At 37.1% G+C, this 27,473-nt stretch overlaps 1 protein-coding gene and 1 long non-coding RNA gene across 4 annotated transcripts in view; one reads left to right on the top strand and one right to left on the bottom strand.

Moving 5' to 3' along the window:
* The first annotated feature begins 2,292 nt into the window (after window positions 1-2,292).
* zeb1b (zinc finger E-box binding homeobox 1b) overlaps window positions 2,293-27,473 on the top strand; it is a 101,763-nt gene continuing 76,582 nt past the window's right edge. Inside the window, 1 exon segment of one of the 2 annotated variants that reach the window (NM_131709.1) lies at window positions 2,293-2,376. In NM_131709.1, the coding sequence (NP_571784.1) occupies window positions 2,319-2,376 (58 nt within the window). In that variant the 5' untranslated portion in view covers window positions 2,293-2,318. 2 annotated transcript variants of the gene reach the window in all.
* LOC141376810 (uncharacterized) overlaps window positions 16,040-27,473 on the bottom strand; it is a 100,907-nt gene continuing 89,473 nt past the window's right edge. The window contains exons 4-5 of one of the 2 annotated variants that reach the window (XR_015504208.1): window positions 24,913-25,003; window positions 16,040-20,021 (exon numbers count right to left, since the gene is read on the bottom strand). This is a non-coding gene — a long non-coding RNA (uncharacterized LOC141376810). The remainder of the gene's footprint in view (window positions 20,022-24,912; window positions 25,004-27,473) is intronic. The other variant, XR_015504209.1, reaches the window with a different exon arrangement.

Here is a 27,473-nt window from a genome sequence, read left to right as displayed (position 1 = left end):
TTTTTTGTTCTTTCTTTCATTCATTCATTCATTCGTTTCTTAAACTGTTTAGTTCTTCCTTGAATCCTTTCTTTCATTCATTTGGTCCTTCCTTCATTAGTTCAGTCAATCCTTCCTTCCTTTCTTCGTTCCTTAGTTTGTTCAGTCCTTCCTTGAATCCTTTCTTCATTCATTTGGTCCTTCCTTCCATTCCTTGTTGTTTGGTCCTTCCTTTAATCGGCCCTTCCATCCATTCTTCATTCGTTCCATTTAGTGATTGTTTAAAGTGATTTAGTGCTTTCAGTCAGCATACAGTCGACATCCTTCATTTTCTCATCAGTGACTTGCAGTCTATAAACAGTCTCTGGGTCATAGCGTGAAAAGATTTTGAACATCTTTTTAGACATTTTTTTAATGCTTTCAAAAGGTTTGCTGCATTTATAAAGTGCCCATGCCTTGAGGTTGTTCAGTAGGACGGTATTTACTTTCTATGTGTGATTTGATTGGACAGGAATCACAGGACTGATTTTTCTACTTTCGCCAATCACCATAGACAAGAAAGAAATAAAGTAGTGACAGCAGTTTAAAGGAAAATAGTGGAATAAAAAAATGTACTAAAGGGAAAGTAAAAACAAACAAAAAATGTTCTCAAGGGAAAGTAAAGTACACATTTTTAAAAACTACTTAGTAAATTGCAATTCCTGAGAAAAGTTACTCAGTTACAGTAATTGGAGAATTTGTAATTTGTTACTTTACACCACTGATATGCAGTATGTCAGAACTGTGTGATTCCTAATTCGAGCCTTTGTTAATGGGCTTAAATTAGTGTAACTTTTAATTTCATTCAGTCATTCATTTTCTATTGGCTTAGTTCCTTTATACTTCAGAGGTTGCCACAGCGGAATGAACCGCCAAATTATCCAGCATATGTTGTACGCAGCGGATGCCCTTCCAGCTGCAACCCAGTACTGGGAAACACCCATACACTTTCACATGCTCACACATTTCGTGTCCCCCAACTTTTAATTTAATTTATTTTACTTTTAACATTTTTAAAAGATTAGCAATAAAATAGAAATACATAATGCTTATTATAATTAATAAAACAGTTATAATTATAATTATAGTGTATTACATTACAATGTAAAAAAGAAATATATCGTAAAATAGGCAATTATTATATTCATTATGATTAATTTGCTATTTAATTTATTTTACTTTTTAACATTCTATCCTCCATATTATTTGTTTCTGTCTTTGTTTTGCAAAAGCTTTTTGAATGCACATTAAAATCAATGTTCTACATTAGGCAAGGGTTAACAGCATAAAACATATATTTTAAGATAAATATAAGACAGGTAAATGTTTTCCTACTTATATCAAGTGCAGATAGATAATCATATTTTAAATATAATCAATATAGGATTATCTATCTAAATTTTATATAAATAGGAAAACATGTCCCTGTTTTATATTTACCTTAAAATATTTATTTTATGCTGTTAACCCTTGCCTAATGTATAATAAATTATACAAAAAGTTATAATTTTTTGTACATTTACGCTATGCAGATATACGCTATATTCTTCATAGCGTAAATTTACAAAAAAAAAACAGAAAATAAAAACAGAAATATTTTTAACAATAGGCTGTTATTATATTTATTATATTTTTTTAAATATTTTTGTAGCCAAGACTTTGTATATATGTACAGATAATGACTTTAATTAAAGTATATCTTAAATACGAGTAATATAAGAGTGACTAGTCTCAGCGACCACCATGCAATAAGATAAAAGCTTCTCAAAGCAAGTTTCATGACAAGTAGTTTTGTGGTTTATCATGAATGAGTAACAGTTGTTGCCAAGATTGAGACAGCGTGTGTGTGTGTTTGCGTGCGCGCGCAATAAACAGGTGCACGCGTCAAACTTTCCCCGCCCCCACTCACACTGTAAAATAATACATAATTTGACGCTAGGTTCAGTTTGCGTGTCTACCGTTGCACTTAATGACTGTTTTATGCAAACAACCTTGCTTCCTCTGAGCTGTCAATCAATACAGACACCGAAGAAGTGTTCGTGCTCACGGACAGGTTGATCGGTGACCGTTTCGGACAGGCAGCAGCGCCACGGGGAGCGCGTGGTGTGAGGGGCGGGAGTTGGCCAGAGACGGGGGTCTGAGCGCCAGAGAGAGAGGTATAGGAGCCAGAAGGTAATGTCGTAAAGCCGAGTGTCGTAAACCAGGTGCAGGGAGGGGAGGTGGAGTAGAAGGGAGGGAGGGGAGGTGTGGGGGCGAGAGGAGGTGACTCTCCAGCAGCATTTAGACACAGCGAAAGGATCATGGCGGATGGCCCCAGGTGTAAGCGCAGAAAGCAGGCGAACCCGAGGAGGACAAACGGTGAGTAAAAACCCTTCGCTTTGCTTGGCGACGGCTGATTTCATTCAACTCTGGAGTCCGGGCCGCTGGCAGAACTTCTCGAGCCCTTCAAAGTGCTGGAAAGTAGCGCTGTGTTATAGCCCCTATCTGGTGTACCGTTATACCTGCCGCGCTCGCGACTCTCTCTCCGCCTAGCGGTACAGAGCGCGAGCGCGGACCGTTATTCGCAGCCAGTCCCATACAAGTGACTCTCGCTTTTGTTTCCCCTTTTATTCCCCTTTGCCTCGAGTTCACTTTGTTAAGCTTTCTGATCAAAACAGATACTTAGGATTGGGTCTGTTTCTCGTCACTACTGGGTTTTCCTCTTTAGATTCGACCGAACTGAAACTTATTTTCTCGCTCAAAATGTACCTGTTTGGTCCGATGCGGCGGATTTGGTTTCACACGAAACAGATAGAGCGATTGAAGTGGGGGAAACGCTTTCATAAATACATGTTTGAGAACAGACCGCTTGTTCGGGAGGATTTTGTTTTATTTTCGTTAACTGCAAACTTTGTTTAGTGTATCTGCAATGGGGCTGTTCCGCTGTCTGTGTGGTAGCAGGTAGCTAGCGGCTAGCAGAATCCTAAAAATAACCTTTGATGGTAAACATTTTAGCTTATGGAGATGGATAAACATGTTTATATCGCCGAGGTGACAGTTTGACTTGTTTACTTCCTACGCAACAGCTACAAGTCGCACTTTTGTCATCCAGCTGAACAGAAAGTGCCTGATAACAGCAGCACGCTGCTCTCCGGTGCCGCTGCAGTAGAAAAGGGGGCATGTATTCAGTTCGCGGTGATGTTTGACAGGAAAGTTTCTTCTTGAAGTTTACAAAGCACAAAATAAGGGTGTGTTTATGTAACAGTCCTGCCAGTCTATAGGCGTCCCCGCGGGATTCGGAGCACGATGCCAGTTAAAGCAACCTGTTTGTGCAGCCAGCCTGCCACATTTCTAGTTGGGTGGTAACGCTGAGGAGAAAAGGAAAGGAATCTGAAGGGCTGTCTGCTGCTAGAACAACTGCTGCAGCCTATATAAGGAATGCGTATACATCCCGAGCAGCGCAGACAATCCTGATAAATCGCTCTGCTGCAGCTGGACTTACTGCACTGACACTTTATTTGTTTTGGGGACTTTATGCATCCGCTTTGTAACGAAGCGTCCTTAACTGTGTAGTTTTCTGTGTGGTGGATAACTTACTACTGTACTGGCGATTTGCGATCTTGAAATAGGACTATTTACCTTGCATCTTGGGCATAGCAGAGGTTTAGACGTCAACCTAACTAAATTCACTGAGGAAATCGATAACGAGAAACGTGAGGCGTGCTTCACCTCTTGCGCGCGCGTGAGATAAGGCAACATTAACTAAAAACATCGTTTTCATTCAAACAAACTCGCTCCTTTTCGATTCAAGTGCATAGTTTATTTTTTAGATGCTTAAGCAGACGCTAGTGAAGAAAGAGACTTTTCCTCAGGCTGACGCCATGCGCGCGCCATGTAGCGGTTCTCTCAGCACGCGCGTGTGTGAGCGACCTGTAAATATGTGTCTACCTGATCGGAGAGGAGGACAAAAATGTCACTTAGGTTTTTCATAAATGTCATCTGACCATCTTGCTCGTTTTTTGCTACCTGAACTTGCTGACAAGGAAGGGGTCGTTGTTTTTCACTCTGTGAGATACATTGTCTCGTTTTGAAAGCAGACGGGAGGCGTTTCTCGTGCGTTGCAGCAAATGTCAACTTGTGCAGGTATACCAACGATGTCTGTGTAGTGTTTTTCGCATGCCTTCTCACTCTCAGCTGTTGTCGTTTGTTTTTAACTGTTGAACGGATGGATGACTGTTATCATTCGGCTTTCTATAGCGCTTGCTCCTAAAAGCACAGCCTGAGCAAAGAGCATCCTCGGTACAGTTTCTGGAGCATCGTTCGTGATCATTTACCTAGCGATAAAAGCATAGGCGTGTTCTGAAACGGTTAAACCTGAAAAGATTTTACACCATGAGGCTTGAGGGTGATTTTGTTGCGCTTTTCTGCCGTGTTGGATTGAAATAAGTGCTTTGTCATGGGGCGTTTGGCAATGCTCACCGCACTGCAGGTATCTGAACGCAGAGACGCACCTGAACCGTGCGTCAGCACCTTGTACTTGAACATCTCCACTTATTGGTATTGTTGACATATTATGTCATGATTATGTTAATCGTTATCTTTGTGTGTTTAATAAAGCTTGCGTTATCATTTTAAGCTCAAAACAAAATGTTTTTGTTTAAGAAACAAAGCAAAAAAGCAAAAAACAAACAAACAAACAAACAAACAAACAAACAAACAAACAAACAAACAAACAAAAAAAACAGGTTGAGCAATTAAACATAGGCTGTAGCTCTACGCATCTTGACCGTTAATTATCTGAAGTCACGGGTTGACCTAGGAGCGCACCCGCCGAGTATCAGCGCTCCCGGTGCGTGATCAACGCTCCCTGAGTGTGCGCGTCCCTGCGTCATTAGCATACGCCCCTCCCCCTCCGCGCCCCCGTGAGGAGTGTTGATCAGACCGTGTATAATTGGAATGTGGCCGCCTGAGTGCTTCACCGTTTGGTGTAAAGGCCAACAGTAAATGTTCACTGGAGGCATACTGTCTTCTAGATAGATTCATTCTGTGTTTACAAGACTTACCTTTGCTTTAATTACTATAATCAAGATGAATTGAATGTTTTTATTTCAACTCACTTTACAACTATTTTAATTCAGCCAAGGAGGCCTTGATGTTTGAATCCTCTACTAAAGAATGTGAACGGTACTGTTTGTATATAACATCTTCTGCTCTAATTATAATTCAGACAACCTTTACCGGCTTAACAATCCCACATAATTAAAAAAAAATCTCCCTTAGGTCTTCTGAGATGTTGCTTGTTGCTCTTATCAGTATAGGCCTAATTGTTGGCAGCATCGCAGTGCTGATAAATCACAGATGGAACAAGTTGCAGCAATAAGATGAGTGGTTACACATGCACATAAATATATGTGCTTGAAACTGCAAAAGTGAACAAACTGGATATATATGTCAATTAATAATTTCCAAAACAATCACGTTTACACAGTGTACTGACTACGGAAAAGTTTAACTTTGAGTTTTAAAAGCTTCTGATACAGATAATAACACTATAAAATGATTTTCATTCATTATTATAATAGCATGCTGGACTAATACTGTCACTGTATGGCATGGCATCTTGAGCAGCACAAACACATTCTTGTAATCTCTTGTTGAAGTGGTTGTCTATTAGTAGGGCCAGAGAGAATCTGCATATATCTATTGCTATTTCTGTGGAGAATTTTGAAAAATATTTGTGGATTTATGTGGAATCATTTTATGAGTATCATAACTAAAAACTAAATATATATATTTTTTACTTTTATCTAATGTTTACAATGCGAATCCAATTAGATCAACTTACTTGGTAAACAAAGCAAGTCTCTCATGTAATAGATCTACTAAAAGATAGAAAATATTACTTTACAAACTGCATTGTAAATAAATTATAAGAACATTTTAATATTACTATTATTATATCACAATAATATTAGTGAAATTAATTTAAAAACTGAATAAATGTAAATTTACACACATTTACACGTGTAAATACATCTCAACGATGGGCTAAAAATTTGCAGAAATCTGTGCATTTCTGTGCGTGCAGATTCCGTGTGGCCTTATCTATGCATGCAGTAACATAATTCATAATTTACTACATTACATTTGTGTAATTAACTTAAATTAAGTCAATACCTGTATAATTTAAGACCAAAATGTATGTAAGACCCCTCAAATGCAGCTGTCATGTAAATTATGTCCAAAACACACACACAAAAAAGATAGGGCCGAATTTATTTTTAGTTGAAAACAAAGTATCATTCCTTCAGTATCATAACTTTCTTCTGCTTGAATGTTAAATGATTTGATTCAAATCTGATATCATAATAAAAAAAATCTATTTAACGTTTATGTAAATATATATTTTTAAAGATTATTAAAAGTTTATAAAGGTAACAGTAGTTGTTTAAGAACTGTAAAATATTTTTATTTTATTTTTATGCTCATATGACTTTCATTTACTGATTAGTATCATCCAAGTAAACATGCAATATTAAAACCATCCTGACAATTATTATATATATATATATATATATATATATATATATATATATATATATATATGGCTAATAATGAAAATCTTCCTGACTCATTTATGAGTCAGATTTCAGTGTACTCATATCTGTAACTTTTGTAAGTGTTATTGTGGTTTCTGCACATAGTCGCTGTGGGGGAGGTGAACTTTTCTCCCCTGGTGCTGATTTTTTTACCAGACTCTGCTCGCATGTGACAGCAGCACTTCACTATCAGGTGAAAAATTTGTGACGTGCCTGTTGCTTTGGCTGAAGGCAGAGTGTTAACCTCGAGATGAGCTGTTGGCCAGGTGAAGAATGTTTTACAAGCTAAAGAATTCATTAAATCTCTCTCGCTTTTAACCCCGTTGACTTGCCTGAATGAATAGATAAATACATCAATTCTCTAAATGTACTGGACTGTTATAAACACAGTAAACTTGAGGCCCAGGGAACAACCCACTGATTTGAACTCTCCGTCTTGGAGTGGAATGCTAAATAGTCAACAGACTTTCAGAGTACTTTAGGCAGTCTCAGGTGAAGTTATCTGTAGTATGTGAGGAAGGTGAACTGTGTCTAAACATCCTGAAAGCTGTGTGGCTGTGCAGTACAGCCTTAATCAATCTTTTTTTAAAGCACACCTTGCTTATATCACCAACTGCTCTAAATGCTGACAGAGAGTATCTCAAGTATGTCACTAAGGACGTGTGTATTCTCAAAACCCTATTTCACCCATACAGTTCCAGTATGGGTTTCCTGTTTGTGTCTTTTCGGGAATCGTTCTGTGCATATCCACAGCAAAAAAGGTGTTCAACACCAGTTCCACTGTTAAATATTTCTACAGCAGTGTAGTTACATTGCACTGTATGGCTCTGTACAGCAACTTAAAAAATATAATCCTGAGGTACATGGTATGTGATATAACCAGGAGTGGATTTAGTGATTTTGGGGCCCTGTAAGCAATTCTAGCCAAGGGGCCCAACAGTTCTAAAATGAACCTTTTGTACTTTCATTTTTTTAATATTATTATTTAGCAGTTTTTTCTTACTGTATATCATTTGATCTCATTCTCTTCATTTTGTTTATGCAAAATAATAATAACATGTAAAGCACCTTGTAAAACTTTTAAAATGATGTGATTTCTTATGTTGAATTCACAACTAAACAAAATAAATGAACAATTTCGTTTTTAAAACGAAATCTTTACTGATTTGACTGCTTGAAGGTGTGGGACACATTTGTGCAGATTAAATAATTACGTTCAAATTACAAAACAAATTTGACCACAACATATAAAATATGATAGAAAACAATGTTAAATATAATTTATAGTTTTATTTATACTTTTCTGTATTTATTTTGGGCCCCTCAGATTTCCTGGGGCCCTTAGCGGCCGCTAACTTTGCTTATTGGTTAAATCTGCCCCTGGAGAAAACAATTGAATGAAGCATTTCACTTCTAATTCATCTAAAAAATGAAGGATGAAACCATGTGGTTGAATCAGTCCCGGTACTGGAGACAACAAAACAGAGGTGCTGAAGGCACAATGTTCTTTTTCAGCCTGTTTATAGAGTACAACACACCAAGTATTATATCAGTAACTATGTTTCCATCCTCCTATTTTTATACGAATTTTGGACATATGCATAAAAAAACGTTGATGTAAACGCCAAGATGCGCATCAATTTTGAAAATGCACATAAATACCATATGCACATAACTGAGTAGGACAAACGTTTTATTCGATAAAAAGAAATGCGCATTAACTTCAATGGAAACGCAAATTCCAGTATGTGCATTAAAAAAAGTCATGTGATTTTGTTATAAAAGATCATGTGATTATGAAAACGTGTGAATGGACAAACCAAGTGGCTGACCACATTGTAAAGCATTTGCTGTTTCGGTCATTCTAAAACATTAGTGTTGTTATATTATTATTAATTACCTCCAGAATTGTCAAGATTGTCTGTGCTCCGTGTCTTACACCTTCAAACGGCAGTACGTGTTCATTGCGTGTCGACATTTGTTTCTTAGCCGCAAGTAATTTATTAAATAAAGAAAAGATTCATGCAGCGTCACCTACTGCAGTAAATTCCGTTTTTACTTTTGATATTTGGCGCCAGTAAATCAGGAAGTGACGTAAATTGTTCTCTTTGACTCGTTGGATGGAAATGTTGCTTTATTTGCACGTGTTTTATGCGACATTTCCATTTTTGCGCATACATTTAATTCGCATCTTCAGATGGAAACATAACTACTGTTCATTCTGTGGAATAATTATGGCTAATTTGCCTGGCCGAGACTCCAGAATGTGAAGCATTGTTGTGGAAAAGAAATACGATTCTTCAAACCTTTTTAGAAGATGCTTCAACTGTGCCAGTGTGTGTCTTTTTTCACCTTTGGACGTGGGAATTATTCCCAAACATTTGGGGTTCTCGCAGCACATGACATAAAGACTATCAGGAGCATGAGCTGTAAACGTGGAGGTGCTAATACTTGGTAAGACGACAGGTGTTGTTCACAGGGCAGCTCTCTTTCTGTCCCTTCCTCCTTTGGCTCCCTCCAAGAGTACTGGAGGGCAATCTGAAACCTCCCAGTTTGGGAATAGAGGAATGTGGCTGACCGGTATTAGCATGGCTAAGATAATAAACATGGCAGCGGCTGTTGGGCGTGCTGTGCTTTGTAGTGGCTTTCTAAAATGGAGGTTACGTTTCAAAAGAACTTTAGCAAGGCTGTGTTTTTACACCGAGACGTTTTAGGGGAAGGATTTACACCTCTGAAATGAGCAGAACCCGCAAAGTTTTACTTGACTGCGCTTATACTCGAAATGGCACACCCAGTGAATGATGAGAAATATTTAGCTTGTTTACTATCGTTAGCTTCGGAGAGCTATGGCCAGCGTCAGGCTACTGCCAGCTCCGTGATAAAATGGGTGTAGCGGAATTTATTTGGCTGATAAAACTTTAATTACTGCACCGGGCAATTTCCACACCCTGTACCAGACTTTCTAGGGTTTAAGGCAATAAACACACACGCTTGTTTTTCTCTTACTCATGCACATTAAGTGATGCTTTATAGTTGCAGTATTTTGTTGCATGTATTTGTTTTTCTGCAGGTATATGTGAGTGAGGAGGTGTGCTTTTCTGCAGGATGTGCTCCTAGGGCATTTTAAAGGCCATCTGCTAACATTTAGGATCTCTCTCTGGTTTAGCCGAAGAGGAAATTTTTATTTATCCATCATCCCTGCCTTGATTTCCTCCAAAAGTGAATTGACTGTCCTCTTCTCCTCTCCTCCTTTGACCCTTTCCCTAAGACACAGTAGCAGGACGATGTTTAGTGACCTCTGCCATGGGCACCCATGCATTGCCTCAAGTATGACTTCACTTTCCCCCCCTGAGCCATTGTGAGGCGTCCAGCGTAACAAATTGGCTGTGTGTTAAAGTCCCCTACACGCACACACACACACACACACACACAAATACACACTCTGTGAATAGATCTCTAGGTAACAAAGCTCAGAAGCAGTCCTTGTTTTTTTCGTCTTAGCCCCCATTCCCTTTCAGCTTGCCCCCCGTGTGGAGGTCACATGGGGGAGGGATTTGTTGAAGATGGGGGTCAGTGTTTCGGAGGCCTGCTGAGGTGACAGTGAAGGACTGTTGTAAACTGGCGAGATGGCTCTTCTTCTCTCCCTTCCTGTGCTTTGCATAACAAACATGGCTTCCTTCTTGTCAAGGGCCAGTGCAAATGTGTGTTTAAGCACGTGGAAAACACTGTATGTGGGTAAAAACTTCCCAGCAAACAATTTTGTGTTTAATAGACATCTAATAGACATCTAAACTTAGTCAGCTCGGCTAAAACAAGGCTAAACTTGGGCTGTCAGTGAAAATCTAATAGACATCTAAGAATAGCCCAAAACTAGACTTTATTGGTGTAGTCATTCATTTCAGTTTATTTGATGACCTATTTTCAGACGTCTATTAGGTTTTCACTGACAGCCCAAGTTTAGCCTTGTTTTAGCCTATATGACTTTGTTTAGACGCCTATTAGACGTCTATTAGACATCTTTTAACAACAAAAAATGCTTGCTGGGTTTGTAGACAGAGCGTGGCGCTGCATTTCTGTTTGACTGAGCTCCAGTTTGTGTTTTCTTTTGCATTGTATGCTCTCGCTCGTTTTCTTTAGAAGGGCTGAAGAAGGAAATTGGGGCCTTTTGTTTTGTTGATTGTGTGAATGAAAAGGAAAGAAAAGGAAATGGGACTCCATTAAAGGTAAAAGTAATGGCCATTCAGGTTTTAGTAAATACAACATGTCAACATGCGACATGAGATGGCATGCAGAACTTTTCCTGCCTTTACTGTCACAGTTGTTTAATTGAACGTGTCCTTGCAGAATAAAAGTTTTCATTAAAATCAGGGATGCTTTGATCGATCAACCAGAGATTGGTATCGAATGATTAATCGCATTTAATGACTCTATCGGTACTCGCTGATCTGGCCAATCTCAGTGTTTGTTTGCGCGTTAACATTCAGAGGAAGACACACATGCAATTGTTGCAATCCAGTAGTTTGAGTTGGAGAGTTGGGGTTAGAGTTAGGATTATTGTAAGTTGACATGTCTTGCAAAGTTTCTTATAGTCAGTTGAATGTCTGTTTAGCAGCAGTATCAACTGATATTAAGCACACAGTCTACTAATACTCAAATGAACCATCAAAATAAAGTGTTACCCAGTGATGTTCTAAAAAACACACATACAGTACATTAGTTAGGTAAATTGAATAGATCAGAAAACTTCTTGTAATATACTTATTGCAATCAACCGTAGTTTAAAAGCCTATTTTATTTTAGTACAGAGGTATTAGATTTGTAAGTGTGCATTTTAACTTCTTATGGATCAAATATTCGCTCCAAACTCATTATTGATTGAGACATGTTGAATTCTCGTTCCATCATTTGCAATGTTTGCATTGTTTGTAATTTTGATCTGTGCAATCAGTTAATTTCTGTAGAGCTACTGCTGACACTGACGTCCACTCCTAGGGTGATTTTCCCAAACAACGAGGTAACTCGTGGCTGAACTAGTATAATGCCCATAGTTTCTCTGTTGCAGATCCATAGTTTGAACCATGTTTGTTATAATGTAAAACGGCCATAATGATGCTCTCAACGGGGTGGAGTTACAACTTTTTTAGAGAAAAACCCCACAAAACCCCACGCACATTTAAAAAACAAAAATCCAATATTAATTTTGGTAAAAACATGCACTCGTATTCCATATTAATTGAAATATATGTAAATGGCATGCATATTCTATTCTAAAACATAAAAAACCTTACAAAAGCTAACACGTATCCTAATATCATATATAAATCATAATAGATAAATAATACTTATTAAGAAATTAAATTTAATATTCATTATTTATTAGGACATGAAAAATTATTACTTAATAGTAATATAATTGACGATGATGATGATGATGATTATTATTATTAAGTAGCAATTTACACCTAAGAGGTTTAATATTAGAATTAAGCAAATTACACCTAAGAGTGATGACTTTAGTGCTTTTTTAAAAATAATTCCAAGTTTAAATGTTAGAATGTCCTAAAGGAATAGGGCATAAGGAGATAACTGGGAATAAACACTACACTTTATGTTTCTACTACAACTCTAGAGGTGTAAGTTTGCTACGCAGTTTGCGAATGTTCATTGGAACAATGAATTTAGGAAAGGTCAAATCAACAAACTGTTTGTAACAAAGGAACTTGCGACGTTAGCTGGCTAACGATGGTTTTCGGAAATGCACCCCTGATTGGTTATAAGAGATGTGTTTAAGGGATTATATGCAGTATCCTTAGTTTATTTCCTTAGGTAAGGTGAGATCTTCACTTAAGTGTCATACTTAGAGGAAAAATGTGCTTTATGCATTGTAAATGCATTATAAAGCTTGAAGCATTAGAATCGGTACTCGGTATCGGCTGAACACCAAGACACGAAACCGATACTTGGTATCGGCTGCAAAAATTCTGATCGGAGCACTCCTAATTAAAATAAATAAAAAAAGAATAAAAAAGAAAACTTTCTAACCCCAAAAATTTAGCATTTCTGATTAAATTTGGAATTTTATTTGGAAATAATGTAGAGTGGGAACTAAATTTATGAATTAATATTTAAAGCTTTATTCTTTTGACATTGATAGACCTGCTAATACTGCCTTAGTAAATTATGTTCCAAATCACAATGAAAAATTATAATATTTTTATATTTAATTAGATTTTTTTTCTTAATTTTCATTGTGTTCTGAATGATCCTTCAGCTTGCAAAGAGCTGAGATCTATACACGGTTCATTTCAGGTGCTGCTTAATTCCTGCGGCCCTGTCCAAATTTGGCTCTCGGCAAACAGCACTCCAAACATCTCTGTGCTTTTACAAACGGGATTAATGATCAGCCCGGTCACTGGTCTCACGGAGGAAAGAGAGGAAGCATTACTCCCAAAGAAAAACCTTCTCTTTATTTCTCTCTCCTTCATCTCTCCCTCATTTTCATTCTCTCTAAAAGAGCCCAGGTTTCATGAACCCCCTTTTTGGTTGTACTTTATTGCTGGGTTTGTGTGTATTTGCGTGTGTGTGTGTGCGCGCATGCTTAAGTGAGCTATTGTGTTTTAAAGCTTCAGCGAGGGGGAGAAAAGGGGTTTTGCTACCTATGCAGCAGGCCACTATCGGCCATAGAGGGGCTTAGCGGCAGAAGAAAAGAACTATTGAAAGAGTGCAGAGAGGGAGGGAACACTCTTTCTCCTGCTGCCTGTGGGAAACTACTGCCCATGCGGAGACGTGCATTTGCATATGACCCATTCTCCTCCGAGAGGAAGACGAGATGTGGAGGAATCCTTGTCTTTTTGCATGTCAGTGTGTGTAGGTGGAGCGTTTGTCTGCTGTGATGGAGAGGTGTGATGGAGGAACAAGTGTTAGAGCGGATGGGTGTCAACAGCACTGGTCTGGGGACTAAAATATCCTAAAGGTGTTTGGATGGTGCTGGTGAGAGACACGTAGGCATTGCCAAAATAAAACCCCCCTCGCAACACTTGAAGATTGAAGTCATATGTGTCAATTTCAAATACGCACATGTTTATTTATGTTAATTGATATAATAGGCTTTTGATCTATATAATAATAAGAATATTATAATAGTATAACAATAGTAAAGTCAGGGCTGTACTATACTTCAAACAAAATCAAACAGGTCTAACTTAATTCTGAACAAAATTAAGCTAAAACAACTATATTACATTTAGTTAGTGGTAATAAGCGAGGCTCTACCTTCTTGGAAGTTTTCTCTGCTTCATTTCTGTCATTCTCAGACACACAAACACGGGTGCTGTCATCTACAGTACAAAATGAAGTAAAAGTGATACTGATATGTTAAATATCATAAGTGTAGGTGCATATGGTGCTTAATAAAGCACTGTATAATTTTTATTGTTGTTGTTATCATTACTATTATCAATTGAATATATAAAGTTCATACTGATGTCGAATAAAAGTTGTATTTTCTGTACATTTCTGTCATCATTTACGAATCCTCCACTTGTTCTTCTTATTTTTAACAGCATAATCCTTCGAATGCTAAGACTAAATGATTTGGCTAGATTATAAATATGGATTGTCAGAGTCATCGTTTTTTAAATTTTGTACGGCACGAAGGCAATCGTACTTATACTTTTGAGCATCATGGTGGCACTGTTTGTAGCAGGATTGCCTCACATTATGAAGGTTGGTTCGAGCCCGGCTGGGTCAGTTGGCATTTCCATGTGCATATTCTCCCCGTGTTGGCTTAGGTTTCCTCCGGGTGCTTCGGTTTTCCCCACAGTCCAAAAGATGTGCAGTACAGGTGAATTGGGTAAGCTAAATTGGTCGAAGTGTATGTGTGTAAATGCAAGTGTGTATGGGTGTTTCCCAGTGTTGGGTTGTGGCTGGAAGGGCATCCGCTGCGTAAAACATATGCTGAATAAGTTGGCGGTTCATTCCGCTTGCTTTTGTTGTTGCGATAATGATATTTCTTATGATATAATTAACTTGCAAAAGGCAATTTTATCAGCGCTTTAAAAATATATATTTATTTATGTTATGACCATAATGAATAAACAGGTAATAGATATTTTTCTAAGCTTGTTAAATCCTAAAGAAAAACCTAACAGCACCAACTGGAGAGGTTTCACCTACCCATCTGATCGGTCTGCACACAAATGCTTGGCACATACTGTAAAATTACTTTACTGTGATATGGACTTTGCATACACCAGGGGTGGGAAATTATTTTTCCAAGGGGCCACATTAGACTATGGGGCGGTTTTAGAGGGCCAGATAAATACAATAATTTGTTTAAAAAAAAAACATTTAGTGAAACTATTCATTAAACATTCATAAAAACTCTATAGTGTGAAAAATTTTACACAAAAAGTGTTTTAAAGACCAGCATCACAATATCAACTTCATATAAATGCCACAGGGTTATTTGTTTGATTGCTTTACCTTTGTTCATTTTTTTTTTTAATTTTTAAAAAATTTTCATTCTTACATTCATTCATTTATTATTTTTATGTTCAGTGACAGAATTCTAGCCTTTGTCGGGCTGAATAGGTGCACTGAAGTCCATTTGAAATAACAAAACTGAGTGTGCAAAAAACGCTATATGTGAAAGTCTCCTTCTGTTGACTTGCAGTATCAGGCCTGCACATTGCAAGGCCCTGTTTGTGTTTGAATTTAAATTAAATTAATACTTAACTCGGGCCGATTAAATAAGTCCAGCGAGCCGCATGTGGCCCAGGGGCCGTAAAATGCCCAGGTCTGACATATACAGTGCTCAGCAGATAGAAGTACACTCTTTACAATTTTTTAATAAGAAGCAATACAATATTATATTTGTGCATATACATTAGATAAGTCATTACTGAAGCCAAATCTGGAGCTTATCTAACAAAATAACTTATGATAACCGTCCAAAAACTAGTACACCCAAATGTATATTATAGAAAAATATTAAATACAAATTAAAAAAAAGAAAAAAAAAATCAAGAGAAGGAAAAAATATATATTTTTTTGTTGAAATTTTGTAAGTTGTAATTTATTTTTGCAATATTTTGCTTGAGTTAAATTGCGTTATCTGTCAATTTCTAAATATGTTTGTTGCAGAAAATATTATTTTAACAAATTTATCTGTTTAATAAATCTGTTTTGTTTAAATGCACCAAAATACCTTGCCTATATTCACTGAGAAATTGATAAAAAAAAGTCACTTTCAAAATGGGGTGTGCTCAATTATGCTGAGCATTGTACTATTACCTTGATAATAATATTTTTTAAGGCTTGTGGCTGCCATATTCCAACTATGAAACTTTTAAAACTTGCTAAATTTTAGCTAATTGCTAAAGCAGGAATCTCCACAGAGGCAACCCAAACAACAAAGTTTGATATTTATGATTTTATGATTTGGGATCTAGGGAGCTCTGACTTTTATTGATTGAGAACAATAATACATAATCATAATTATAAACACAATGTTTCCACAAAATTTGATTGTGACAAGCCAAAACTTGGTCTATGCCGATTTGATCATTGAGTGGCGCGAACAGAAAATAAAACAGGCTTAAAATCGTCAAGTGGCCAGCCTTACACACAGCTCAGAAAAGTGACGCCTCCCTAGAATAGCAGCAGCCAGTTAGGATCATTCACAAGTATTGTGTTGTCTGAACCCACTAGCACACATTTCACAATGTGTGTGTGTGTGCGCGAATGCTTCCTATCAGTCTCATTTTTTCTCCTGTATGTCACTGTGTTGTGTTGATCTCATCTAATAGAGTGTGTATGAAATAGATTCTCTGGAGATAAACACTTCTCTGCAGATCTCTTGTCAGTGTGAGTCATATGAACAGGTGTGTGAGGTGTATGACCTCATCTAATACAATCATCTATCCCGACGTGTGTGTGTGTGTAGGCATGGTGGGAAGGTCACTGCCACATCTCACAGGAAATTAAGACTTCGTCCCCCCTTCTCCACTCTTTTACTCTTTGGGGATATTATGTTTGTGTGTACACCTGTCCGAAAGACTCCGATCGGAGCCTGACAACTTAAGTGGCGTGTTCTTCAGGGATGAGCTCGTGTGTTTGTGTGCACCTGTTAAGGTTTCTTTAGTGCACCTGAGAATATGAGTGCTCGTAATTGGCTTGTGTGGGGGGTAATTTTGTGCGCCTGTTGTGCTGATACATGTATTGTTTTTAATAATATGACTTGGGAGTACTCTTAAGGGCTAGCATCGTCACTAGAGTCTCTCTCTCTCTTTCCTTTGTTTTTATGCATGTCTACAGCTAGCCTTAAAGCTAAAGTTTGTTTTGAACTGTTTACACAATATAGTCCTACTGGTCTTTTTTTAGGACCATGTATTCAGTAGATTGTGGTGTAATGTAGTAGTAAGAACTGGGCTCGTAACAAAAAGGCTTAATTCCCCAAGGAATGATTCCATGAACGGACAGCTTTGTGCTGTTGAGCGAGCCACTTAACCTTAAGGTTGATCCAAGAGGATTGTTCCTGTAACCGAAGGTGCGTTTAGCGTGTTATCTGCTCAGTCTATAGGCTGATATAAATCTACACTGTAAAAAAAGTTTATAGATGACTACTTAAAAAAGTGAGTAAACCCATTGCTTTAAAGTGATTAATTGACTACTTAAAAAGTGATTAAACCTGTTGCCTTAAAAACTATTAAGCATTTTGTTGTTGTTAAAAGATGCCTATAGATGTCTAAAAGACGTCTAAACATAGTCATCTTGACTAAAACGAGACTGTCAGTAAAAATCTAATAGTCGTCTAAGAATAGGCCAAAACTTTGAATTAATCAAATAAACAGAAATGAATGACTACACAGATAAAGTCTGTCTATTTGACGACTAGTCTAGTTTTGGGCTGTTCTTAGATGTCGATTTTCACTAACAGCCCAAGTTTAGCCTTGTTTTATCCATGCTGTCTACAATAAGATGTCTATTGGACATCTATTAAAAACAAAATTGTTAATAGTTCAAGGTAACAATGTGTCTATTCATTTAAGTGAACTTTTAGCTTTTAAGGCAATAGGTTTAATCCAGCTAGATCTCATGAAGAAACTTAACTATTTCATGTTTTGTCAGTTTAGTGGCTAATTCATACGAGTTCTGTCCCATGAAAATGAACGATTTTAAAAAGGAGGTGTGGAACCCAAGCCTGCCCCTAAACCCAATCGCCATGTGTAAAGGAACAAATCGTACTAAATTGAATGAGATTGTACAAATTCATACAAATAAGCCAGTAAATCAGGGCAGTCCAAAATTTTCGTGTGGAGAGCCAAAAACTAAATATCATTGAGACCCATGGGCTTAAATTATATTACATTAATGTGGCCATACACTCTAAAAAATGTGGAGTTATTTCATTCCAATTCTGGGAGTAATAGGGACTAACCCAAGTGCTCTTTTAAAAAAAAATCAAATTAATAGGACCAAATTTAGCACATTGTTTGGGTAAGTCCATATTGTACCCAATTTGGGTTATTTCCTAACGTATTTTATAACATTTTAAAAATAAATAGTTACTTATTACAGTAAAAGCATAAACAATAACATTTATAGCACAGTAGTGTTCTATGCTGAATACATTAGTCAAGCAGAATCTGCCTCTGCCTTCATTTGCTCACTGATATATCTGTATTTACAGTTAAACAGTATTTACATTAAAAAAAACATTAGCTTTTTGTAACTTAGCAATAAAACAAACAAACAAAAAGTTACATTACATTAGAAATGTAATTTCTAGTCTCTAAAACAATAGTCTCAAACTCAATTCCTGGAAGGCCGCAGCTCGGCATTGTTCAGCTTCAACCACCTCCAACTCACACCTGCTTAATAGTGTCTAGTAGTCTTGATTAGTTTGATCAGCTGTGTTTGATTAGGGTTGAAGCAAAACTGTGCAGAGCTGCGGCCCTCCAGGAATTCAGTTTGAATTGAGAGTGCGTTCACACCAAAGGCAGTGACAGTGTCAAAGTTCACTACACTGAACTCATATTTAAAGAGGCCGTTACAGCATATCAGTTACATTTCCACATAAAACATGCTTTCTAGCAAGAAAATGTTGCACACTTTTTATCAAATTCATTTAACAATGGAATATTAAGTTGTTATATGTGGTGTGGCTTTGCTCCACCCACCCAATATGTGTCCTTATGACAGAAATATTCAGAAATCGTTATAGTTAGCATGAGATCCCCATACTTTTTTATATGCATTTCACTGTATGAAAACATTGTAAATAGCTGGAAATGTGCCAACTGCAATAATCGAACTCTTTGGAACAACTGTGGTCGGAAACACAGCGATTGTGTTCTCTGGCCTCCTACCAATCGGTAGCCTTCAACATTGCAATTGCTTGCCGCCGAAATGTGTGACAGCTTATTAACATGGAGTTGACTTGATTTCAACTCTCCTCGAAGCCCACAACTGCAAAGACACACTGCGCTGCTCCCCGTCACTTATCACGCCGGCTCCCATTGAAATTGAATGACTTCCAACTACTTTGACGCTCTCGCCGCTTTTGGTGTGAAAGCACTGTAAAGCATCCATATCATTCTCCCTCTTTTCTCAGAAGGGATGGTGCGCCAAATCAAAGGTTACCATGGGCCAACTTTGGGCCCTAGTTTGAGCATCTCTGCACTTAATCAAAAAGTTACGAATTGCTGTGAGTGTGTTTTTTCACTCAAATGTTTTAGGTGAGCTAATCACTTTTTACAGTGGGAGCAACTATTTGACATTTAAAAGAGTATTGGCTGACCACTGACCAGCTACTACTGTTCTGACATGTATAATACAGCTTTTTAATTCATTTTCATTCTACATCCATGTGAACAGGGTTGTTTTACACCATTGTCTGCAGCACCTGGGAAATTGTTTTAGAACTTAAAAGGAGAAACATTTCAGTTTCTTAATACATCACTGCAAGAAAGACTGCTGAGAAAGTGCAAAGTTTTCTGATTGACAAAACAAGGTATTTTGTCAGTTTATAAAGTTTCGAGTAATCCCAGAGTCAGGTATGATATTTGTCAGGTTATAGGGATTTTTTTTCCCCAAGAACAAACAAAAAACTAACATTGTGTTTTCTGCTCTGCCTTATGAACATATCAAAGAATAAGCAAGGGGCGTCTCATCAGCAGCCAGACTGTTTCTCTTACCCTCACCTCCTGTTTATAAAGGAGCTAAAAACGAAAAGCTGTTTTTCATTTCTTTAATCTTACTTCACGCTCGTCACATCCAATCCCATCATCCCCATATTGCATCCATAATAGGCAACAACCTGCAATATCTCCTGATTGATCCACAGCATAAACACGACAGTCTCTTCCAGCACAAAAGCAGCATCAACACACCTTCAGCCGTCACCGTTCCTTTTTTGCATCCCTGTTGCATCAGAAAGCAAAATTACAGCTAGAAGTAATGCATCCTCATTTAATGCTTTCAGCCCTTATCGCATCAAAACAATGCTAAGAAGATAATGATGAATATGCCGTATACTTTTATCAGCTCGTAGGCCTTATGAATACAGCTCTTATGCCGGCGAGCGGCTGCACTGATAAGGTGATCTATCAAAGTGATGTATGAAATGTCAGGGATGCTGGGAGGCAGCATGAGATCTCTGTTCTCTGAGCTTCTGAGCAGCTCGGCAGGGTTTGATGCGTTATGATTTGAGGGGAGACTCGTAATGCATCTCTATTCACAGCTCCCTGGAGACCTGTGTGTGTGTGTGTGTGTGTGTCCTTGTCCATCTGAACTCCCTGGAGAAGGGATTGTATAAGTAGGATGTTAGGTCGTACTATGATGTGTGTGTATTAGTCACATTGTGAAAGGCTTTTCAGTCCAGCGAATGTCAACACCGGTAAACATCTAGAAAGATGCAATGGGGAAAAATGTAACATTTGTGAAAAAGCCGAATGAAATGCTGAATTGGCTTTTTTATGCGTACAAAGCAATGTGTAACTTTTATTGATGCATATTTTTCTGACAAGTTACAATCTAATGTAAACAAAACAATAAATCAAGATGTTGTTACAGCATATTATTCATTCATTCATGTTGCTTTGGCTTAGTGTCTTATTCATCAGGGGTCACCACAGCGACATTCATTCATGTTCCTTTGGCTTAGTGCCTTATTTATCAGGGGTCACCACAGCGGAATGAACCACCGACTATTCCAGCATATGTTCTATGCAGCGGATGCCCTTCCAGCTGCAACCCAGTATTGGGAAACACCCATCCACTCATTCACACACAATTCACCTATAGCACATGTCTTTGGACTTGAGGGAGCACCCAGGGGAAACTCACGCAAACAAGGAGAACATGCAAACTCCACACAGAAATGCCAACTGCCCTAGCCGGGTCTCGAACAAGTAACCTTCTTGCTTTGAGGCGATAGGGCTTGGCAATTAATTGAAAAATAATCGAAAACGACATTCAGAACCTATAATCAATCTAATTTTTCCAAGTCAATTTTTTTTATTTCTTTTTTTACCGTGTCTGGAGTCATGTGACCCCACTCTGATTTTTACAGCTGCGTTGAACGCACACGTATGGTCCGGCGCAGCCTTTGTGCGGTCGCATACATGCGCGCCTCTCAAAAAATGTACCTACACATTGAACGTTTGCACTAAATTGACGATGATTGGAGGCTGTGCCAGAAAAGCCTTGAGACGGCATATTTTCCATTACATTAAAATGATTATTTACATTAAAATATCTGTTTACAGAAGATGCAAGAAATGCACTGTTTAAAATATTATTTACAGGATTTTTAGAAGAGATAATGCTAATGTAACAGGGTTAAACGAATGTTAGTTTAATTGTCTTACACTTATTTCTACTTTTAATATCAAAAGTACAGTACACTGTAAAACCCAACAGTCAACAATACCAAATGAAATGAGTGTAGTTAACTCTAAATTTACTGAAAGTTCATTCTACTCATTTAAAAAGAGTTTTAAACTCAGTATTGATGGTAATGAGTTACTTAAATACCTCATTACTTCAACTTAAATGGAGTAAGTTTACAGTACTTGTATAGATTTTTTTTTTAACTCAAATGGTTTGTAGCAATCCATTTCCTCAAACGGTTTGTGTTGCCTTAACTTAATGAGTATTACAGTATAGTATTACAGTATTACAGTATAGTTTAGTTAATTACAGATAGTTGTTTTGAATTATATTCATTTATTGGGTTTTACTGTGCTCAAATTGCTTCATTTACTCAAATGGATTATGTTCACAGTACTCATTCAGATTAGTGTTTGAACTTAAATGGTTTATTGCAATTGGCTTAGAGTTACCTTAACTTTTTTTGTTTTACAGTGTAATAATTATTAATTTTGTTTATAAAAATTAAGTAATTTATTTTTACTTTTTTAAGAAAGAGTGACTGTATGTTTTAGGCAATGTGTGTGTTAATTTCAGTTGCTGACGTTCAATAAATAATCATGTGTGTTTCCTTCAATTATTTTAAAATCAAGCAATGCACCCTTCATTCAAAAGTCTCTCACTTGTAATATGTCAGCATATTTACTTTATCTATGAGGACAAAATATTTACTTTATCTGAGGGCCAATAAAATCAAATAACTTAAAGAATCATTTATTAATCTTAATCAAGTTAAAATATTCATTAATCAAGATTTTGATTTTAGGCCAAATGGCTCAGCCCTATGAGCCCGTATGACCACTGAGTGATTTACAGAGTAACTGCCTCATTATTAGTCGGTAAAATAAGGTCATAAAGACCATAAAACAACAAAGTAATTAATTGCTTCCAAAATTACTGTATAAAAGCAAACTATTCAAGTATTAAATGGGAAGTAATTACTTTTTATTAGATTCACAGCAGCATTACGGTTCACTTAAATTAAAATCATTTATGTACTGTAACAGGAAATAACTATTAATTAAACAATATGTAATAAAATAAAAAATAATTATTTAATATGAAGCAGAAAATATTCAAACGAATTCAAACCAATGAAAATGTCAAGTAACTCAAATGTACAGCATATCTGAGATAAACACTTTGCGGGACATAAAGAGACAGAACCCTAACCCTAACCCTAAAGAAAGAAATGTAAAACCTGAAACTAGTGGTCTGCATTTGATTAAAACATCACCTAGTGACATATTACAGCCAGTCTTGCACAAAATACACTAAAAGAAGATGCTGTCACCCCAATTAAAATGCTTCTCGAGGGTCTGTGTGTTCTGTACAAGCGCGAGTGTGTGCACCAACAGACAGTCTTGTCATGGGATGATGAATATGTTTAAGCGGTGTTTAGCAAACTGTTTGTTTCTGCTCTGCAGCTCCATATGTTTGCCTCAGGTCCCCACAGGTTTCCTCTGATGTCATCTATCCATGTGCTAAATGGCATCCAGGGAATTTCTCACCTCCGCCAGTAATAATTATCCTGGGGTCCCGTGCGAGGCTGAGAGGATGTCATTGCACCGTTTCCTTTTAAAACGCCCCTAATGTGAACCAGATTTGGGTTTGGCTCTCTCTCTCTTTACGTGATCCGGACATCTTTTAAGCTGTCAGACTCCCTCACCCCTCCTCTGCCCGTCTGCACCTGGCACCTGATGGTATCAGAGCCTCCCACGTACATTTCAGCCAATCACAGGGCAAGGAGTGCTATCCCTCCTGTATTTGCAGTACACAGCATTTGGCCTTGCCAAGTTTACCTGATAGTTACCTGATACTGAACTGAGGTTAGGCATCCAGAGCAAATAAACGTCTTGTGTAATAATCTTGCTTCGTGCCTTGACCCAATTGGTGGTTAATTTCTTGCAGTTTTACATCACAATAAGGTGAAATGATGCTTGCAAGCTATTATTCTGAAAGAAATGAAAGATTTTTTTTGCATCAGGAATTGATTGGATTGAGGCAGAGAGTGTTTTATTGCATTTTGATTGAAGATTACAAACATTTCTTTTTTTTTTGTATTGGAAACGGAACAATGAATTGTGCTTCATAAGGCCAGAAGAATACGTTCAGATAATACATGAGGTTGATTCTGATTTCAGATGTGTTATTGGTTAATTTTAGTGGATATCTTTTGCCCATAATGTGTGTGTGTGTGTGTGTGTGTGTGTGTGTGTGTGTGTGTGTGTGTGTGTGTGTGTGTGTGTGTGTGTGTGTGTTTTAGCTGATCTAGCGATGATGCTCTCTGTCCAGACATGGCAGATTAAAGTCCACCTGTCCTGACTCAGGTGTTTGCAGTCAAAACAAACGCTGACCTTGCAGTGTTCACCTGTGTGCTGTGTTTACCTGGTTACAACACTGACAAGAAGTGATGACTGAACTTGGGTCCAAACATCTGCATGACTAAACGTCGGTTAGCTTTTTTTTGGGGTTGTTTGCACTTCTAAAGTTTATGATTTCATTCATTGTATTGGATTTTATTGTTTTTACTTGTGATTAATTTCAGAAACACTTTAAAGTGGGATTCAATCAGCTAATCCATGTGTATATTGAACCTGAAGAATACGTTCTATATATACTAACACATTATAATACTTTAGAAAAGAATGGTCATATTGTTGCAGAAGCAAAGTGTTAAGTTTACAAAGTGACTAGCATGCAAAGAAAAAATCTTATTGTTGTGTTTGTAAATTCAATAGGGATTGTTTTGACAGTGTTGACAGTCATCTGCATCCAAAATGTTTCAAAAACAGTTTTCAGTACACTGTTATTGTGTTAAATGACAAAGTAATTGTGTCAAATGAAAATTCTGTCATTACTTACTCTACACGTGTTCCAAAATGTCTTTTTTTCTGTTGTTATTATTGTTCTGATATTTTGAGGAGCGCTGAAAACCAATAGCCATCAGCTTTTCGTTCACTATGGATGTTGGTCACAGTTACCAACATTTTCAAAATATCTTTTGGAACCGAGTATGTTTTGTCTCCCTTTTACACTATAAATGCTGTAAGCATTGTCCATTGTTCCTAATGCCTAATTAATATATTCATTTGAACCTTTCCTTTAGTTGCATTGTTTTCTTCGTCTTCACCTCAGTAACATGTTTTAGTCTGAAAAACTCCCAAGGTCCACTTAACATTTTCAGCACACTTTCGTAATGTGTTTGAAAACGCTGTTAGACCTTTTTGTTCTCACAATGCTTTCACAGTTCTTCTGCCGCTCCCAGCTTCCCTGAACAAATCCACTACACTTTTTTTCAATGTCCTTTAATGTTCCCGGCCACCCTTAACACTTAAATAACATAATCACAGTGCTTTCACAACATTTTCCCTGCTCTTACAGAGTACGGCAGCTGCCGCTCGGCTTCCCGTCCAACTACAGCAGGTGCTGCAGACTCACAGGAATTCCGCTACACGTCTCATAAATAACACCTGACAAAAGAGAGAGAGAGAGAGAGAGAGAGAGAGAGAGAGAGCGAGAGGGGAGACATGGTACCTTTGATGATTTAGACTGAAAAACTTCAGCAGACATGGATTCTGAATTACTTTGCTTTTAAGAAACAGAAACAGGTCAGTGAGGCAGAAGAATGTTAGAACTGCACCAAATGAAATGATCCATGAGGGTTTGTCTGCATGGAGAGAGAGAGTGAGGGGGGAAAAGACAATGCAAGACAATGGCTTTGTCCAAAACTATAAGAGCTACCCGTATGTCCAATCAGCCAGTGATTTCACAGGCAGGGCTTTTCTATGAAGTTACATAAGGCAACATTTCAGCATGAGGAGCACAGTTTTGCCTCAGTTATCTCTCATATTACTACTTATTATCAGGGCCAGACAGAATCTGACTTTTTTGCCCGTTGATTGATATAAGTTTTATAACATTTTTTTATTTTTTTTATAAAAAACGAAATAATAATAATTTGCAAATTTCTGTGGAGTGTTTTTAAAAGTATAAAGGAGCTGAAAACTTAATAAAAAAACATACTTTTTGTTTAAAATAGAAATTCAATCTGTTAGGTCCACTTATTACGTAAACAATGCAATTCTATCAATACAACATCCTCTAAAATACATAGAAAATGTTACTTTACAAATTGTATTATAGAGAAAGCATCTAAATATTTAAATAATATTAAAAAATATGACATATATATTTAAAAAATCTGAATGTATAATATAGGCCTTTATACAACTAAATAGATGGAATGACACAGGGTCAACAATCTGCAAAGTTTTCTGCACATTTCTGTGGGTACAGATTCTGTGTGGACCTACTAATTATAAATAGCTAATAAGAGAGTTGTTATAGTGGTCAAGCATGGAATAGGATTCTTATAGTCAGTTAAATGTCTGTTGAAGGAGCAGTATCAACAGATATCAAACAGACAGTCTACTTATACTTAAATGAACCATCAAAATAAAGTGTTGCTAATAAATTAAATGTAATATTTAATCCTTGTCTCCTACATAAGTGCATTGTATTTTATGACGGTATAATGGTATTGAAACGGATACCGTTGCTATTTTTAGATACCGCGGTATACCATATTACCACCCAAGCCTAATTGTGATGCTTGTTTTTAATAAAAAAATGCAAAATAATTCAAGTATATGCAGTATATCAGGGCACTGAATCACATTTAGTGTCTTATACACTCAACGTCACTAAATGGCCATTGGTACTGCTAATAAGGAGGTGTCTTGTGTGAAAATATATGCAGAAATTATATTTAGGAAATATCTCAGTTTTATTATGTTATTATAAGCTCACCATTAGGGTGAGGAACAGAAGGTACGGCCTCACCTTTACGCTGCATTCCCAGATTGAAAAAAATATATTTTGTTTTTGTAATCTGCCAATTTGGTTTTATCATTTGTCCATTTTTCTCGCTCCCTTAAATCAAGCTTTTAAGCTTGGTATCGGCTGAAAGCGTAGAGGTCACAAAAAGGATAAAAAAAAAAAGCAAATGGATGTGTTGGTTAATGGATGCAGATGAGAACATGAAAGAGTGCTTGTGAATTCAAATCGAAAAGCAGGGAGTGCATTGTTCTGTTCTCTAGGAGTTTATAATTCCATAAAAGAAAAGCGGGCGACTGTGTTAATTGTGCTGTTAAAAGCTGCTAACGTCGTCACGAGTGACATTGAATGAGTGTCTCAAAAAAGTGGCGGGCTAATAATTAAGAAGTGAACATTAATCAGGTTAGATTGGGCATGAATAGACATGTGTAAAGTGATTAATTGAATCATTACGGCGTTCCTCTAGCCCTGTTTTGCTTTCCTCAGAGGTTATTTACAAAAAGGCTGAAGTTACTGATGCTTGGACGTGGCATATTTTTAGCTAAATGAATCAGTTCATCAATCTGTCTGTAAACTGTCCTTTGCTGATGCCACCAGCTGGAATGGTTCTCTGATGGGAATCTTAATGTCTGGCTTAACATGAAAGATTTTGATTGTGCTTGTATTTCACTTAGTAGAAGTCAGTCATGGACACAAAACCGAGAATGAAAACAGACACTGCTATTCGCTGAAATACATTTGGGGAAATATATAGTAGTGTCTTCAGTTAGGATCATACAGTCAAAAATATTTTAAAACTCCTTATTTAAATGAGATGAAACAACACAGTTCTAAAGATTGTTTGGGACAACTTAATTGTTTTATGTTCAATCCACTTAAATTTGTAAACACAGTTAAGTTAAATTAATCGGTTTGTGTTGGGACAATGTGAGTGAATGAATGAATACGTACATTGTAAAAATGTGGTGTTTCCCACAATTCCATCATGTTGTCCCAAGACAAAACTATTAAGTTAACTTAATTGTGTGTCCAAAAATTTAAGTGAATTGAACATTGGACAATATAATTGTCCCCCCTCAAAAAATGTATGAATTGTGTAAACTC

Source organism: Danio rerio, chromosome 12 (assembly GCF_052040795.2).
Source record: "Danio rerio strain M-AB ecotype USA chromosome 12, GRCz13ab, whole genome shotgun sequence".
NCBI classification, from domain to species: domain Eukaryota; kingdom Metazoa; phylum Chordata; class Actinopteri; order Cypriniformes; family Danionidae; genus Danio; species Danio rerio.
Note: the sequence above shows the minus strand (reverse complement) of the source record. Positions and strands in the feature narration are given on the sequence as shown.